The sequence below is a fragment of the Berghia stephanieae genome, chromosome 10, assembly GCF_034508935.2.
Source record: "Berghia stephanieae isolate SIO BIC M18660-M18661 chromosome 10, UCSD_Bste_1.3, whole genome shotgun sequence".
Classification (NCBI taxonomy): Eukaryota; Metazoa; Mollusca; class Gastropoda; order Nudibranchia; family Aeolidiidae; genus Berghia; species Berghia stephanieae.
The window spans coordinates 24,948,206-24,966,205 of NC_088369.1; the positions used below are offsets into that span (position 1 = coordinate 24,948,206).

Here is an 18,000-nt window from a genome sequence, read left to right on the forward strand (position 1 = left end):
AGGACGAGACATGACGCCTGTTAGGCGATATTACAATTTTTCGGACACAGACAATGCTGTTAACGGCCAGGTACTCATTTTACACCTGAGTACGGTGAGAGAATGTGAGTAAAGAGTCTTTTTCAAGGACTCAACTATGCGCCGAGAGAGGCTCGAACCCAGGACCTTCCGATCCGAAAGCGAGTGTCATACCACAAGACCACATAGCCACATGATAAAATAATAATAATAATAATAATAATAATAATAATAATAATAATAATAATAATAATAATAATAATAATATAATAATATAATAGTAATATTATTATTATTATTATTATTATTATATTATTATTATTATTATTATTATTATTATTATTAGTATATTATTATTATTATACTATTATTATCATGTGGCTATGTGGTCTAGTGGTATGACACTCGCTTTCGGATCGGAAGGTCCTGGGTTCGATATTATTATTATTATTATTATTATTATTATTATTATTATTATTATTATTATTATTATTATTATTATTATTATTATTATTATTATTATTATACTAATAGATGGTATTATTAAAGCACCAATCCTCAAAGACAGCAAGTTCTATGCGCTACACAGGGGGAGCGATCTATATTCATGTTTTCGTCCAACCAGGTCATCAATCACATGATTTGTTGCTGTTCAACGATTGGATATATCTTGACACATGTCAGCACGTTGCTTTGTTTATGAAAGTTGTAAACATACCCCTGAACAAAATGACCAGATGATGTTAGATATTTCAAAATCTGTGAACACTTTTCACTATGTGGGTCACTTTGAGCACATTTAGCAATGTGACCAATGACCTCGAGCACATGGAAAGTTAATATAGATCATGCCCATTAGAGAGTGAAAAAAAAAACACGTTTTAAGTCTTCCTTTAAATTATTTATAGTCTGCCGTTTCTCTTAGCACCCGCGGTAAATTATTCCAGGTTGTTGGTCCCTGGTTTTTAAAAGATCGACCCCCATGGTTTTCAGCCGAGTTCGTGGGACAAATAGGAGGGCTGTATCGCCGACACATCTGAGTCCTGTGTGGTTGGTTTTATATATGAAAATGAACTCGATGAGGTATTGCGGACCACCGAGGTAGAATACCTACACTGTGAGGAATTGTAGCAATTTTGTAAATCATGGGTTTTCCCCCACGGCAACCAATGCAAAACTAACATAGATGGACGCGCTACTTTTTATACACAACTATGCTCATTCGTTGTTCTGAATCTACGAACTCCACGAATCTTGTAACAATCTCATTCCACGAGTGAATAGTATGAAACAATTAAGATTTTCCTATCATTAAAAAATAAACATCATTACTTACATTGCAAAAGACCGAAAACTTTTAGGGACTAAATGACAAAACGTGTAGCCTCAATGAAGTCAACCCACCCCCAAGCCACTTTCGGGGCTATTATTATGAAGCATGAATAAGCACAGCCGTATATTTAGTACAAAACTGTCAGGATTCTTCCTTTCCTCTCATTTCTTGCTTAAATTGTGAAAAATGGCAATGGACAGAAATAATTTTTCAAAATTTAATAGCTCCGTGATTTATTTCAACTTTTATTCATCATCTTTTCTCTTAACATGGCTTAATATCAAGTGAATGGGTTGCTTTGGAATGAGAAGGGCTGTAAAATCATCCATGTCAACTTGTTCAGGAGTTGCTCCGTCGATTGAAAAATTCCTCAAAATATGTACTAAAGCAATTTTGACTTGCAATATGGCAAGGGAAAAACCAAGACACTGCCTGGGACCGAACCCGAAGGGAAGCGTCTTCAATAAAGAAGATAAAGAGGAATTTTGATTTGACATGAATCGTTCAGGATTGAATGTGTTTGGATCTTCAAACAATTCTGGATCGCGACAGATGTTGTAAACGGGTATTACAATAGCTGTGTTCGCCGGGACAGAAAACCCTTTCAATGTTGTGGCATGTTTCGACATTCTGGATAATGTGACAACCGGAGGATACATTCTCAAAGCTTCGAAAATAACCGCTTCCATAAATTTCAGTTTTTGACAATGTTCATAAGTGACGTCACATTCTGTATCAGGAATAACCCCATCGATCTCTTTTCGCAAACGTATTTGAATATCTTTGTGTTTGGAAAGTTCAAAGGTCAGCCATTGCAGAGTGGCAGATGTTGTTTCGTACCCGGCTATAACAAAAATAATACACTGAGCAACAATCTCATCTGTAGTCATATTTTTGCTTTCAATGCTCTTTTCTAAAGAGTCATATTCACCATTTATCAACAAATTAAGGTGATCGGAGTCGCTTGATTTATATCCATTTGCCTTTCTTCTTTCAGAAATTAGTCGATAAAATGTGTCTTCAAAGTATCGAATATCACGAGAGTCGAAAAATCCGATATCAAACTTTTTAAAAACACCTGCTAAAAACGGAAAAGCCCCTAAAGTTGCGATGACAAGTTGCAGGGATTTTTTGAAAGTGACTAGACTCTTAGCATGTTGATAAAACGAACCGTTAATGTTGTTTTGGGAATTCAACTCCAATCCGAAAGCTGCACCAGCCAACACATCCAAAGAAAATGCCGAGAAAACAACTTTCGCTTCTGGATGGGATCCGTGCTTTACATGTTTATGAAGAGCCTCGATTAAAATTGATACATTTCTATTTATATGTCCAGTGAGATGTTTCAGTTTTCCATTCGCAAAACCCGGTGACAAGATATGGCGAACTCTTTTCCAGTGATCTCCACCGTTCAGTAAAATACTTTTCTGGATGATAGATTGATATAGACCATCCGCACCACCGTATCTGCTTGAAAAATTGGCAAAATCTTTCACCAAGACTTTTTTTACGGCTTCTATATCCGTAATCACTAGCATTGGGTGACGGAAGAATAATATTCCAAATATTTTGCCGTATTGTTTAGTCCACTTGTGGATGCTCCCCCGGAAACCGGTATCGGGGTCATAGATACGATGCATGTGACCTATAAATGGAGCTGACGGGGGACTGGGCACTCCCAGAGATGACCATATTTCACCAGGCTGTGTTGCGTATCTGTACGAGGAAGAAAGAATAAAAAATTAGTTGTAAGATTTTCAATTAATTTGAAGATATGAGTGTAATGTTGAAATTCAATAGCTAGCATAATTTAGGGGGCGTAATTCGACACCCGAAATTCGGGTGTATTTTGTCACCAGATAATTCGACACCCGAAATTCGGGTGTATTTTGTCACCAGATAATTCGACACCCGATACTTGGGTGTCTTTTCTATTATCACCAGATAATTCGGCACACTGCAAAATTGAGTCTTAATTAATTTTGATTGTTGTTTTAGTTGATGTTTTCCTATGAATGTTGTCTATTAAAAAAAATAAAAAAATTTTAAATCCAAAAGCAAAAACTCATAATTTCTATCATTCTCAGTTTTTCTCCCAGTACACACAACTCTCTCTCTCTCTCTCTCTCTCTCTCTCTCTCTCTCTCTCTCTCTCTCTCCCTCTCTCTCTCTCTCTCTCTCTCTGTGGAATTTTTAAAAACATAGTTGTCAGGGGCAATATTTTTCTTTGGATTGAAAATACGTTTTTCCATTGCAAAAATGAGCTCATATCAATAGGCCTATAAATAGGCAGGTATATAAGTGTTACCTGCTAGGTCGCACTAGGTGTCGCTCAGAAATTTTCCCCATGATTGTAATGACTTTCATAAGTTTACTCATGTGACAACAATATTGTTTATTTAGTAGATAATAGTAATAATAATAATAATAATAATAATAATAATAATAATAATAATAATAATAATAATAATAATAATAATAATAATAATAATAATGATGATGATGATGATGATGATGATGATGATGATGATGATGATGATGATGATGATGATGATGATGATGATTATGATGATAATGATGATGATGATGATGATGATGATGATGATGATGATGATGATGATGATGATGATATATAATATCATCATCATCATCATCATCATCATCATCATCATCATCATCATTATTATTATTATTATTATTATTATTATTATTATTATTATTATTATTATTATTATTATTATTATTATTATTATAAAACATGGTAAAAATATACTGATGTAAATGATAATGACAAATTAATGAAAGAAAAAAATGAAGAAAATGAAAGAATGATAATAATAAAAAGAAAAATAACATATACACAAATCAATAAAAAAGCTTTAAAGACAAAGGAAATAAAAAAAAATAGAAAGAAGGAAAAAAGAGTAAATATGAAAAAAAAAAAGAACCTCCAATCAAGAGTCAAGCAGCTCAACCCCTACGCTCTTCTCGGCACACTAGGCTTTAGTGTCATTCAGACTCCATTCAACAAGGTAGTGCGGGGCGGTCCTTGGCAAGCTTAAGGACCACGGTCCTACGGTCCCTGGGAAATGAAAACCGCAAGGACCGGTCCTAGGACCGGTCCTTTTCGACATTGAACATTCCTGAGAGACTGTTGGAAGTTCGAACCGTTTTGACCTTTGGGACCGTGGGACCGCCCCGCACTAATGAAAACCGTGGTCTACAGGAGTAAAACACACGGAGTAGTCACACTCATTTCAAATTGTAACCTAATTAGAGAAGAGGGGTGATGCCTTCTTTATTTGCTCACCGTACTTCATTGTTACTTCGATAATTTAGCGTGAATAAAATTTGAAATTTATCCCCATTAACGGAGATAATGGAATCGCCCAAGGCGTTGATCGAGTTGTTCGTGGCGTTGATACACACACGCAACTCCTACCCCCCCCCCTTCCCCCCCCCCCACACACACACACATTAGAGGGCAGCGAGCATTGAAGAGTAAGAGAGAGACGTGTGAAGTTATAATAAGAGGGGGTGGATGCGATAATAAGTAATAAGTGGGGTCGATGGTGACTTTTCGCCAGATCTAACAAACCCAGCTACCCATTCACTGCTGAGTAGACAGGGATTCAGAAAAAACTCGACTGCACCCGGGATCGATCTCTGGCCCTTTGCGTATAAAGAGAGTGCTCTATCAACTGAGCTATCGGGGTCCCCAAATATTCTATTGGACTTTTTAAAAATACAGACGTTATAACTGGGTTTTTTTGGAAGGAAGAAACTAATGAAACTCATATTATTTGATTAGTTAAAACACCAAACGAAATTTTAATATTATTGTATTATTTTAAATGACAATGCGATAGAAAGGAGTGGTGACTTGCTACTTGCTAGGTTCGAGACACACACACACACACACACACACAAACACAAACACACACATCTTTAGTAGTCACATGCATTTCAAACAATAACCCATTAGAGAAGAGGGGTCATGCCTTCATCATAGATCATTGTCATTGCGATCATTATGGTGTAGTAAATTTTGAAATTTACCCCGTATAATGGAATCGTCCAAGGCGTGCGCCTCCTGTTCCCCCCATCTCACACACGAAAGGGCGGTTTGCGGAGTGGAGGGACGTGGTCGTCTGTGTCGTTTAGTGTATGGCAAAGGGGGGTGGGTGCGATTAATTAAGTGGGATGGGTGGTGATTGGTGGAAGATAGGCAAAGAACCGAGGCAACGAATCGCTGGGGAAGTCGTATGGCGCGAGACCGTTGAAAGGTGATAAGAAGTGAGGACCGCCGCCGGTCTTCCACTATGGGACCGATCCCCGGTTCACAGCTAAAAGACCGTGGGACCGGTCCCAAGGACCGGTCCTCAGCGCGGCACTACAACAAGGAGCACTCACTGCAGGCTGTTTATATGTTTAGACAATTTCTATACGGAAAACGAAGGGTTTACATTCGAAATGTCATGTTCATGCATCATTTCATCCCGAAGCATTCAAATTAGTCCCTGCCATCAGGCAACTAGACATGCTCTTACTACGTCAGCATAGCATTGTACATGCGTCTCTTTTATCAACTGAGGAAATCTTTGTTATTATATACATATTTTTATGAAATAAATACATAACAAATAAACATATTTTGATTAAAAGTTTCCCAGCGATCTTTTTGTCTGTGTTACCGAACAGTGAAGTCAATAACATAATCTTCTTGTACTTGGGTGCGTTCCTTATCATTTTTCATTCTTTGCAACATATCACTGTGAACGTTTCATCAAAATAAGGTTACTGGTTATATTTTTATTTTATTAAAAAATGGAAATTCGTTTACATACGTGGCATGCATACAAATGTATAAACACAAAGTTGAGAATCTATGGCGACAATGTGTACACACATACACACACACACACACACACACATATATATATATATATATATATATATATATATATATATATATATATATATATATATATATATATATATAACACGCCTTGCAGGCTGACACGTTTCAAATTGCTCTGTGTTTTCTATTTATTTTAGCGTTTATTCACATTTTCAATTCTGGATTTTTATACCAATCGAATTGTGACGTTTTAGTCTTCTGAGTGATATAATTATTTCTTATTTTTATCAAAGGACTTGTGTATTATTCGTGAATTTTATGCTAAATTTTAAAAATTTCAAGTGTTTTATTTTATGAACAAAGTTGTTTATTTATTTTACTACAAGTGTTCACTGTGCTCTAACATCGATGCCCAGCATTATGAATCTAGAAAATGAAACACACGTCACCATACAGTCCACCGCGATGACAAGTCTTACGAAAACCAACGATTGTCTTGAATACATTTTACACCATGAAAGTGATAATTATTGTTGTGATTATGAAAGCGAATACAAACACCGTGTTGAAACAAGTGAACCGAAACATCGATTGAGTCGAGGAGGGATACGAAAACAAAGGGCCATCCCAACACAGTGTGGCCATCGGCCCACCCCTAAAAATAAAACACCACGGCCACCTACCACACAGACAATTATACCACCTATATTATACCAAAAATTGTCCACTTTTTTATACTGCCACGCCCCCGATCGCCGATCGCCTCAAAAAATATCTCCCCGTATGTGGGCAAAAATCATCTGCGATAAACGCAGGGATCGGGTCACAGCGATAGGTCATCCGTCCCGCTATCAGTGGATGTCGGCGTCTATGGGAGGCTTTATATACTACTATCAGTAGACAATGTGCGCAACCGATCCGAAAGCATTATTATAAGGCTTAGCCCCAATACTCACAAACAGAAACCGTTTTCGGACAGACATATTCTGCCAAAAGCTAGAGGGGCCTAAATGAGCCAATGAAATAGAAAGTAAAATAGATGGAGTAATAAATGTGAGTCATGTAAAACATCGTGTACATTTAGTGGTATCTTTTACACAAGTCACATAATTTGCTCCCTCTATTTTTCTCTCCAGATTTTGCTGTCAATTTTCGTTTTTACGAGTTGAAAATGGCCAGGGTTTGTTTGTAACAAGAGCACCATTTTATCCAATCTCCAGTCAGAATTGGTAACCCGAATATAATGGTCAGCCCGGCTCATTTGGTTTGTCTTAAGAAGGTGTCCATTTGCCAACTAGCAAAGGGCGGACGTCCTCATGTGCTTTTTTTCTATCTTCCGGGCAACTTCTTTGAGATGCACCAGATAAGGCTCGGTCCAGCATATATGAAATGCGGTGGCCACGGTCAAAGTAGGATTTGAGTATGGAGAAGGGTCCACACTGTACTTCGAGTAACGAGCGCCCAGTTGTCTGCGTATCCCAGCCTCAGGGAGGAAGTGTTCGACATTTCACTCCCCACCAGTGTGCACTTCCCGGAGTCCCTGGTTCACTCCCCACTGCTGCCAACTGTCCATAACCGTCGTCGATTCCGCTTGTTTCCGCTTTTTTTCGGTATTACGTAGCACCTGTTTTGTGTGTTGCTCTCTTATATTTCCGGATGACAATGTTGTGAGTTTCTTAGTCAAGCGCACAGCATCTGTATCTTTTATTTTGTGGTCACAGCGGGGCTACTTGGTTTGAAATTATAATGCAATATATCTTTTAAAAGCTTAGCTCTATTTTTTATCTGGTACATCTTTCATTAATCTTCTTTGAATGTAGTCAGAGGTATCCTTGATCAAAATCAATCAACAACAAAACAAAAAACAAAACAAAACAAAAAAAACCGGGCTTCGCAAAATTATGAGAAATTGTTCGATTGAATGGTAAACAATCTATTCACTTCAAGTATGAAGGCAATCAATTATTACAAGTGGCATGAACAACTTAATGAATTATGAACAATGACTTTGTAAAATAATATCCTACACGAACTCAAATATAGACATACAAACATATGCACACATACACAGAGCCACATTCCCTCAACACTACATTGCTATTGACTGGCAACTGATTCGTAGAGCAAATGCATGAGGTTTGGAATTAATAAGTTTCTGCTTTATGTAATACGTGATAAGTAAAAGTAATTCTTTTTTTTCAATCAACAACAACAAAACAAAACAACACTTTTTTTAAAAAAATTAAAAACATTAAAAAAAACAAAACAAAAAAAACTTACTTGTAAATCAGAGCAGTACAACAAATGACTAGAAATAGCCAAAACGGAAAGTCCAGGTTGTCGAAGAAAATCATGATTGTTTACTTATAATATTCTTCTTAAGTCTCTCCAAAAGAAAAAATAATACGTAGGCACATGAACAAATCTTAGATCTCTTGTGCTAAATTCTTGGAAAATGACACCTTGAATCCGACTGCCGTCGTCTGCTAATTATCGTCCATCACCCTTCAAAGGTTATCTATCTATCGTTAGATGTTTTGCACGCGTCACAGGGCGTATTCCAGTTTTAAATAATAACGGACCATGTGATTTTTAAGTTCATAATCGATAATGGAAAAGTCGATTGGATTTGCTGAACCTAAGTAATGTCTAGTGTTTGACTCAAGACAGGCTTATTCAACTTTTGTTAGTTTCAACCATTAATCATAATGTTTTTGTATTTGTTTTTGTTTTTTTTTCCAGAAAAATAAACACAACTTGGTCGGAAAAACTGTGGGAAAGTCACTGGCCGTCTTCATCTCAAAATAGTGATAAAGTAGATGGGTTGAAAGGAAATCTGCAATAGAAATATAGGAAGAAAACTTATCTATAATATAACGAACACGTACCTATAAGACGAACACGCATCTCTAACAATAAATTCCTGTCTAGATTACATAATGACAACATTTGTGACAAAGAAAAAAACAATAACACGACAACTATCTAAAAATACCTCATTTTACTACGTATACGTTGAATAATAGATTTTGACACTGTGTTTATGCATTATTTTAATGAGATATAAGATGTTTTTTAAATATGACTTTTGTGATATTTATAAACAGCATGTCTGGGTTTTAAAAAAATAGCGTCCATCTCCACACTACTTGCAGATTTCCGCCTCAGCGGCCGACTACCCTATTGCCAAATTCGTTTACGCTAATAATATGGCATTTTAGTTTCATTAAAATATATCAATGACAATGTGAAATTGACAACAAATGTCTGTAGTGTTTCATTCATCTTGTTTTGTTGATAAAGGGGAAACCCGAAACGTCCACGTTATCTGTTTTGTTTTTAAAATTGAAGCTTACATTAATTTAAACATTGTTATTTATATTATCTTCGAGCTTCGATCAGCAATATTTATATTCAAATCTACCATGCATTAAGACGAACATTCACCCGTGCTTTGGTAATAAAAAACGACTTAAAATATATTTATATTTATAGAAATTGAAAAGCGAGCGTTCAAAAGTCGCGTCAAACAAAATTATCGACCTGTTTACTTGAGACTGTAGACACAAAAAAATAATACGTAAATTTTGATAATAATAATAATAATAATAGTAATAATAATAATAATAATAATAATAATAATAATAATAAATAATAATAATAATAATAATAATAATAATAATAATAATAATAATAATAATAATAATAATAATAATAATAATAATAATAATAATATAATAATAATAATAATAATAATAATAATAATAATAATAATAATAATAATAATAATAATAATAATAATAATAATAATAATAATAATATAATAATAATAATAATAATAATAATAACAATAATAATCTTTAAAAAATACTTACCCACTAAAGTGAAAAATAACTATCACGTTTTGGATTTTCAGTTTCATTAAAATCTACCATGCATCAAGACAAATATTCACCGCGCGCTTTGGTAATAAATAAAGCTATTTAAAATATATTTAAAGACATTGAAAACTGAGCGTTCACAAATCGCCTGAAACAAAGTTATCGACCTGTTTACTTGAAACTGCAGACAAAAAAATAATACGTAAATTTTGATGACGTCGCAACAGTCGTAACCCTCGTCGCTTCCCCACCCCTCGCTACACAACTAACTTCGTTTATGACGATTGCGGGCTATAAGGCCTATCAAAAAATAAATTGAAATATTTGTTATAATATTGATTGCAAACGTTAAAATAAAAACGCTCGTAAGTGCTACCTCTAGCTACACCACTTCTACCAATACACAAGACAATGTGAAATCTTAAACGTTGATTGATGCTTTGTAATTAGTTACAAAACTCATAACATCCGCTAATCGGATATAACTGATCAAGACACGAAACTATGAGTGATTTTACGTGCTTATAGTCTGATTAATACAATTCAGTGAAAACTACTGCGCCTCCCCCCCCCCCTCCCCCCTCCCCATCACAACCGTCATGGCAATGTACGGTTTACTCGAACGTTTTTGCATGTCCCGAGGAGTTCGAGAAAACCGTGCTGGAGTGTACTCTTAAAAAATGGCTGACTCAAAACAATAATATGGAGCAGAGTGACAGAAAGTTCGTTAAATTTATTATTATTATTATTGTTGCTGTTGTTGTTGTTGTTATTATCAGCATTGATATCATAACCAGTGTTATTATCTTATCTCATTTTGTTTAAGCTGAATAAGAGTTGTTCTTTGAATACGTTATTTAATGATAGCACATAAAACATATCTCAAATAGCTTGTACGAGTATTATCTTTTGAGCGTAATGAACATATTACGTACCCTTAAAAACCACCAGTTTGTCCTTATAATGCGTGGGGAAAAATATTTTTAACTCTATGTGATAACTTCGTTTTCAAGAAATGACATTTAATTAAAAACCTTTATTATATCCAGCTCGGGATTTAGCCGTAGTACTACGGGAATTTTCGTAGTAGTAAGGAGGTCTGTTGTGATGGGTATCAATATATATATATTTTTTTTTAATGAGAAAAACTGATTGGAAATGTAAAAGTGATGGTGATAGTGGTAGTGATAATGGTAATGGTGGTGGTGGTAACGGTGATGATTGGGGTGTAGTGATGATGGTAATATTATTATTGTTATTATTATTGATATTCTTGTTGTTGTTGTTGTTGTTGTTGTTCTTCTTCTTCATCTTCTTCTTCCTCTTCTTCTTCTTCTTCTTATTATTATTATTACTATTATTATTATTATTATTATTATTATTATTATTATTATTATTATTATTATTATTATTATTATTATTATTATTATATTATTATTATTATATATTATTATTATTATTATTATTATTATTATTATTATTTATTATTATTATTATTATTATTGAATGTATTGATGGTATTACGGTTGTTGTATTTTTGTGTGGTGTATCAGTTTATTTTTTGGTTCCATTTACCTTTTTTTTTTTCCACTTTCATGTATGTTGGCATCAAATTGTTGATTTATTGGCGAAAGCCTAAGATTGAATAAACTTTGAAACTTTGTTAAATCTATTGGGTAAATAATAGACACACAGGGAAAAGGAACATAACCACACCCAGACCACATATTGTAAACAATGGCAGTGATAGGTAAACATAGCGAACTACACAAATGTTACTATCGATGGAGCGTGTCAGTAAAATACCGCTTGATCAGTTTAGTGAGAATGGAATTAAGCATGAACATGGATGGCTGAAAAAAAATAATTTAAATAAATAAATAAATAAAATTTTTAAAAAAATTATAAACCAATAATAAAAGAAAAGACCTGAGTGACGTTAACTACGTTCTATCTATAGATAGTTCGAAGATGACGTCACTCAGGTCTTTGTTATTGTTTTTTTGCCATTCGCGTTTATGAGTAATGCTCACTGAACTGTATTAACCCGACTATAAACGTTCATGGATACACACAATTTTGTGTGTTGATCCGTTATACCTCCGGATGGCAATGTTATGAGCTTCTTAGCCAAGCGCATACTATCTAAAGACAAAATGAAAAGGAAGTCACACAGGTTTTTGTTATTGTTTTTAACCAGCCATTTTTATGAGTAGTTCTCACTAAATTGCATTAATCAAACTAAAAACGTTTTAGGTTACAAATTGTACACATTGCCGGATATTACGTCCCAACACGGAAAGCTGTGTATAAATAACATTGAACGTTTCTAGTCTGATCAATAGAATTTACTGAGAAGTAATAAAAAATCAGCAAAAAGGCTGTCTAAAAAAAGAACAACAAAGATTGGAATGACGTCAATTTCGCTCTTTCTATACCTTATACCCTACGTCGTTCCGACTACTTCCCGGCTCTCACGGTGGGTCACATTTGGTGACAATAGATAATCATATTATGTTAACTTGAATATAGATCTACTTTACATTTCCAACCAATTTGATCAATTGACACTTTACGGTGAATTAAGTCTCTCAATTGACTTGATACTGCCGTACTCTGAAAAAACCCATATTAAAAATTTTGGCCATAAAACTCGTCCTTAAAATATCGATGTAAATGACCCTCATCTTGGCTAAAAACTCTCAAACCTGGGACTTCGCGAATTCCCAGGTTTGAGAGTTTTTGCCAAGATGAGGGTCATTTAAATCGATCGATATTTGAAGGACGAGTTTTATTGCCAAATTTTTAAATATGTTTTTTTTTTCTCTCCAGAGTTCGGCAGGATTGTATAGTATGACGTAGGTTTATTGTTTGTAACTTGATTCAACGCTAAATGAACTACACATTCAAGTGTAACGACAATGAATGTATTTACGTATTAATAATAATGGGGACATCGAGTCCATTTCAATGAATCAGATTTCAAAAGTTGGGTCGTATTCTATTTTTGACACGGGTCAATGAAGTGGATAGCAATAGCAATTGTTGATTCATGAGGAATAGAACTAGCTAATGCTGGGTCAAAGGAAATGTGATGTATCGACGGGTTTGTTTGTTTGTTTTTTTTTAAACTGAGAGACATGAAATAGTGAGGCTATTTGGTAGTGGTAGTGCAGCTATGTTGTCTTATGATATGACTCTCTGAGTTGCACTCGCTTTGCTGTGATAAAACAAGAGACCGACTGAGAGGTAATGTCAAAGTAAATGAAGGGCAAAACGGACCGCAGAGGAAAATGAATGCACTCAGTTTACTTTAGACACATGCCATAGTTAGAAAAACACGTGTTGTTCACTATGTTTACCAATCACTGCCATTGTTTACATTATGACAACTGTCCGAGAGGCGTGGTTATCTAGGTGTCTTTTATATCCTTCTGATGCAGGATGTCGAGATTTTTGCAATCTAGGTCGATTTTACAATGCCGTATACATTTTAAAATCGGTTTTATCGGTCTATATATTATGATTTGCGACGTCATTTTACACAGGAGCGTGGAAGCGGCTACAATACCCATATTCACAGCAAACGTTACTCATGCGTTGGAATTTAATACTGATTCCAAGTATAGATCTATACATATCTAAGTACTCTACTAACCTCTCCACACTCTCCTCCTATCAATGCGTTTTACAAAGCTACCTTTTTTAATGCCCTTTCGCCACGACATCATAAGATATCGTCGGCTAGGCATTCCACGAAGAAATATAGATAATTCATCAAACAAGATGTCTGATGTCAACAAGGAATTACCCTTATTGTCCAAGTGAGCAAATTGTGGGTTAATAATCTTGCCCAAGGAATAAAACGAAAGTGCCTGAATCCGGGATATTCCGGGTCACAGTGTTAACCACTTCGCCCCCTACAAAGCTGCCTACTTGAAATGATAAAAAATCGTAGTCTCCAAGGAAAACATGAAAACATGTCACATAAGCAGATTCACAAATCAATAATTTGACATTATCATGATCCACAATTGTTTCAAAGTCCTGAATATAGGATCTAAGGAACTAAATTTTTCTTTTAAACAAGATTTATTGAGTCAAAGAGGCGATTGTAGCCCTGTAGGTGGAGCCTTGCAACATTCTGTAAAACAGAAGACGGAATTTTTTTTTTAAAAAAAAAAGGGGCGGAACCAGGATTGAAACCCACAACGTCGATTCTGGTAAAACTTCCAGGGCAGACGACTAAACCATTCGGCCATGACACCCACTTCGAAGTCGACGCATATTATTGTGGATATGTAGTAACAACTGATTTAATGTTGGTTAATTTTATGTTTTTATAGATATTTTATTAACTTTCCTTATTTCTATGTGCATTTGGAAACATTCCATATTCTGGAATGTGGATAATTGTTTAAAAGAGCGGAGTATCAAATGTGTCTGGGGATAAAGAAATTTCGTTATCCCTAGACAGGTGACTATTCCCAGACAAATATTTGAAACTCCGGGAGACCTTCCATAAGCTACTACATCCCAAGTATTCTTGTTCTAGTAGGGGGTTGGGGGGGGGGGGGGACTTTTTTTAAAGTCTCCCCCTACACTAGAACTTCTAGTAGTAGTAGGGGCAGGGGGTTTGGGAGGGGAGGGGGGAGGACTTTTTTAAAAAAGCCCCCCCCCCCCTTCCCAAACCTCCTCTAGAACATCGGAAGAAGACTTAGGATATAGTAGCTTATGGAAGGTCTCCCAATATCTATAAAAACATAAAATTAACCAACATTAAATCAGTTGTTACTACATATACACAATATGAGTCGTCTTCGAAGTGGGTGTCATGGCCGAATGGTTTAGTCGTCTGCCCTGGAAGTTTTACCAGAATCGACGTTGCGGGTTCAAATCCTGGTTCCGCCACTTTTTTTCTTTCAAAATTCCGTCTTCTTTTTACAGAACGTTGCAAGGAATAAAAGTCCCATCCATCCTCCCCCACCTAATAACCTACTGGAATAACAACAAAATATCTATTCACATGTAGATAAACCAAATACACCACTGAATCGGCGTCATTTAGTCGTTCACTTTGAAACTTTCAAAATGAAAAAAAAAGACCTCATAAAAGGGGAAATATGGACTGATAAATATCTGAGGTGGTCTATTAAATTATCGAAAATAGTGATATGACAAACTCCCCATCTCTCATGGTCCTGATACTGCACTCGCACGTGAAGCTGCAGAGATGAATGCCAGAGGACAAAAACAATGGATTGCGAGCTCATGTAAATATAAAATTGATCATATTTATTCACTATTGTTATCTTTTATCTATTATCAAATAACATGGGTGAAATACATTACAACAATTTTAAATAAAAATAAAAAAAATAAATAAAACTTGCGGGTGGTTGGATGGGAGCATCACCCTTGAATCGTATACCTATGATGTTCGCATGGGTGTACGATCCGATAGTGATGTCGTTTCTTCTTCTCTTTACTAGCCTATCCTGCTTCTTTGGTTTGTGATTGTATTTTTGACAGGAGATATTTTTTTTCTGTAAATCTTCTGCCTGTTTGTTCTTGGTTATTTATAATTTAGCTTATGATATCTTTAGGTTATGATTTTGATTTACATTTGTACTATTTTTGTTAGTGTTAGATTGCTTGTTTTTTTTGTTTCAGCGGTCTCTCATATAACCTCAATTGTGTTGGAAGAGACCTAAAGCAACAAACAAACAAAAAAAAAAAATAAAATAAAACTTACGTTAAGGCAAGAGGTGTTGTTGATTCCATCTTGATTCAAATTGTCGTGACGAGATTAGTACGAGAGGACGCGAGAAAAAAATTGATCACTGTTCGTTCAGTCGATCGTTCGGCGAAGTCGTGTCCTTCGTTGTAACGAAGGATACGGTGAGGTCGGCGTCCAACTATAACTGGTAATCACAAAAATTCTAACGGACTAGGAAAAATTTTTTAAATAGATATAAATGTTAATTTAAAATCAATTATAGAAACATTATTCTCCTTGTGGCCAATTTTGGCCAAATTGGTCAGGCCAATGGCTATCTGGCAGCCAGGGTAAGACTCTCGGGCGCTCGATTTAAAAAAAAAAAACCTCTCAATCAATACTTTCCGAGAGTAAAACGCTGTAAATGATATTATTAACAGCGTTGTCTTTGTCTGAAAAATTGTAATATCGCCTAACAGGCGTCATGTCCCGTCCTAAATGTTAAATGTTGCTGTTAACCCGGGACCCCCTGTAAAGCGCTTTGAGCACATTTAGTGGATATTGCGCTATATAAAGCTCAATTTTAGATTTTTTTAAAATGAAATTTACCATAATATGATGTATAATCAATAAATTTAATTCACGAAGTCTGAGCTGAGTCGTTACACCTCTGCCCACCATGGGAGGTCAAAAGACCCAAGATCTTGGTAAAACGAATCATCTGATCCCAGTACACGAATTTTTGAATGTTATGGATTACATATAATTTGTGAAAAACAAAAAATAAACAACAAAAACATGATTGACTTGGGAAAAAAACAAAACGAAAACGAAAACAAAGAAAACGTAAGCTCAATGATCAATGCTTGTAATTACGTTCTTGATCTTCAAGCACAAAATAAAAAGACAAAAACTAAAGAGAACGAAAAGTTTATGGAAATTAAATAAACAAAAAACAAACAAACTTGAGCTTTTATATAGAGTAATATCCACTAAACGTGATCAAAGCGATTTACAAAGGGTCCCTGACCAACAGAAACACGTAACATGTAAACGAGGCATGACGGTTGTTGGGCGATATTGCACGTTTTTCTTTTTTGGACAGAGACAATGCTGTTAACGGCCAGGAACTCATTTTACACATGAGTAAGGTGAGAGAATGTGAGTAAAGAGATTTTTTTTCCAAGGACTCAACTGATGCACTGAGCAAGGCTCGAACCCAGGACCTTCCGATCCGAAAGCGAGTGTCATACCACATAGCCGCACATGGATGTATAAAACTGTCTGTCTCATCTGAGGACATCTGGAAATTCTTAGATAAATGTATTGGATCCCCAACAAAAAGGAGACACTGCTTTGGTTTATAGCAACACTCATTCGGATGTTTTTGTTTTTAACTCTTTCAGCACTGAGGCTATATTCGCATTTCCGTCACAAAGTGGCTAACACCTGATTGAAGCAGCACGAGATTGACAAGCTAAGACAAAGTGACATTCGAATTCGGCGCAAAATCTCAATTAAAATATACCCCCCCCCCCCCCCCCCCTAGGGCCAATTGAATGTTCTGATGAAAGAAATGATACCATTGGTTCAGTTAATAGTAATTTTGTAGAAAGTAGGATTGGATTACATTATTGTCTTTGGCTTTCAAGACCGGCTGCACTGTTTGGCCATAGGCCTGTAGAACAGATTCTCCTCTGGCCGCACAGCTCCAGTAAAAAAAGAAAAAGGGAGACAGCAGAAGTTAGACAAAAAAATCCGATTTATGATGAAATTCCCACCAGAAAAAATAGGAGAAAGGGAAATGGATCAAATTAAATAGGGAACAGATGTAAATTCCAAGAGCACACTTAAAGTCTCAGCCAGAAACAAGCAAAGGATCCCACTTCACTAAGAGGAATACACTCAAATGTTTACAAACCATGACATTCAAAGCAAGAAATATCACAGTTCACAATAGTGAAACGATTTACAAGGGAAAAAAAAATATCCATCTTCCAAAACTATATCTATGCATTTGACTATTTCCCTCACTCCCTCCCAAGGACTCTGGCCAGGGCCAGAACAAACCAAGTACATGTAATCTCATTCCAAGACAAAAAATAAGAAAGCAAGTTGGAAAACAGATATACAGGGGGATGGAAGACATAGCAAAAGACCTCACTGCCGACTACGCTCAGAGATGTAT

At 35.5% G+C, this 18,000-nt stretch overlaps 1 protein-coding gene across 1 annotated transcript; it reads right to left on the reverse strand.

Annotated features, from left to right (window-relative positions):
• Positions 1 to 401: 401 nt before the first annotated feature.
• Positions 402 to 10,333, reverse strand: LOC144980872 (cytochrome P450 3A24-like). Its single transcript, XM_078928754.1, has 3 exons — positions 10,088 to 10,333; positions 8,493 to 9,048; positions 402 to 3,067 (listed from the first exon to the last, which is right to left on the reverse strand). Exons 2-3 carry the CDS (start codon positions 8,564 to 8,566, stop codon positions 1,597 to 1,599), a joined length of 1,545 nt encoding a protein of 514 aa, XP_078784880.1. The 5' UTR covers positions 8,567 to 9,048; positions 10,088 to 10,333; the 3' UTR covers positions 402 to 1,596.
• Between the last annotated feature and the right edge of the window lie 7,667 nt (positions 10,334 to 18,000).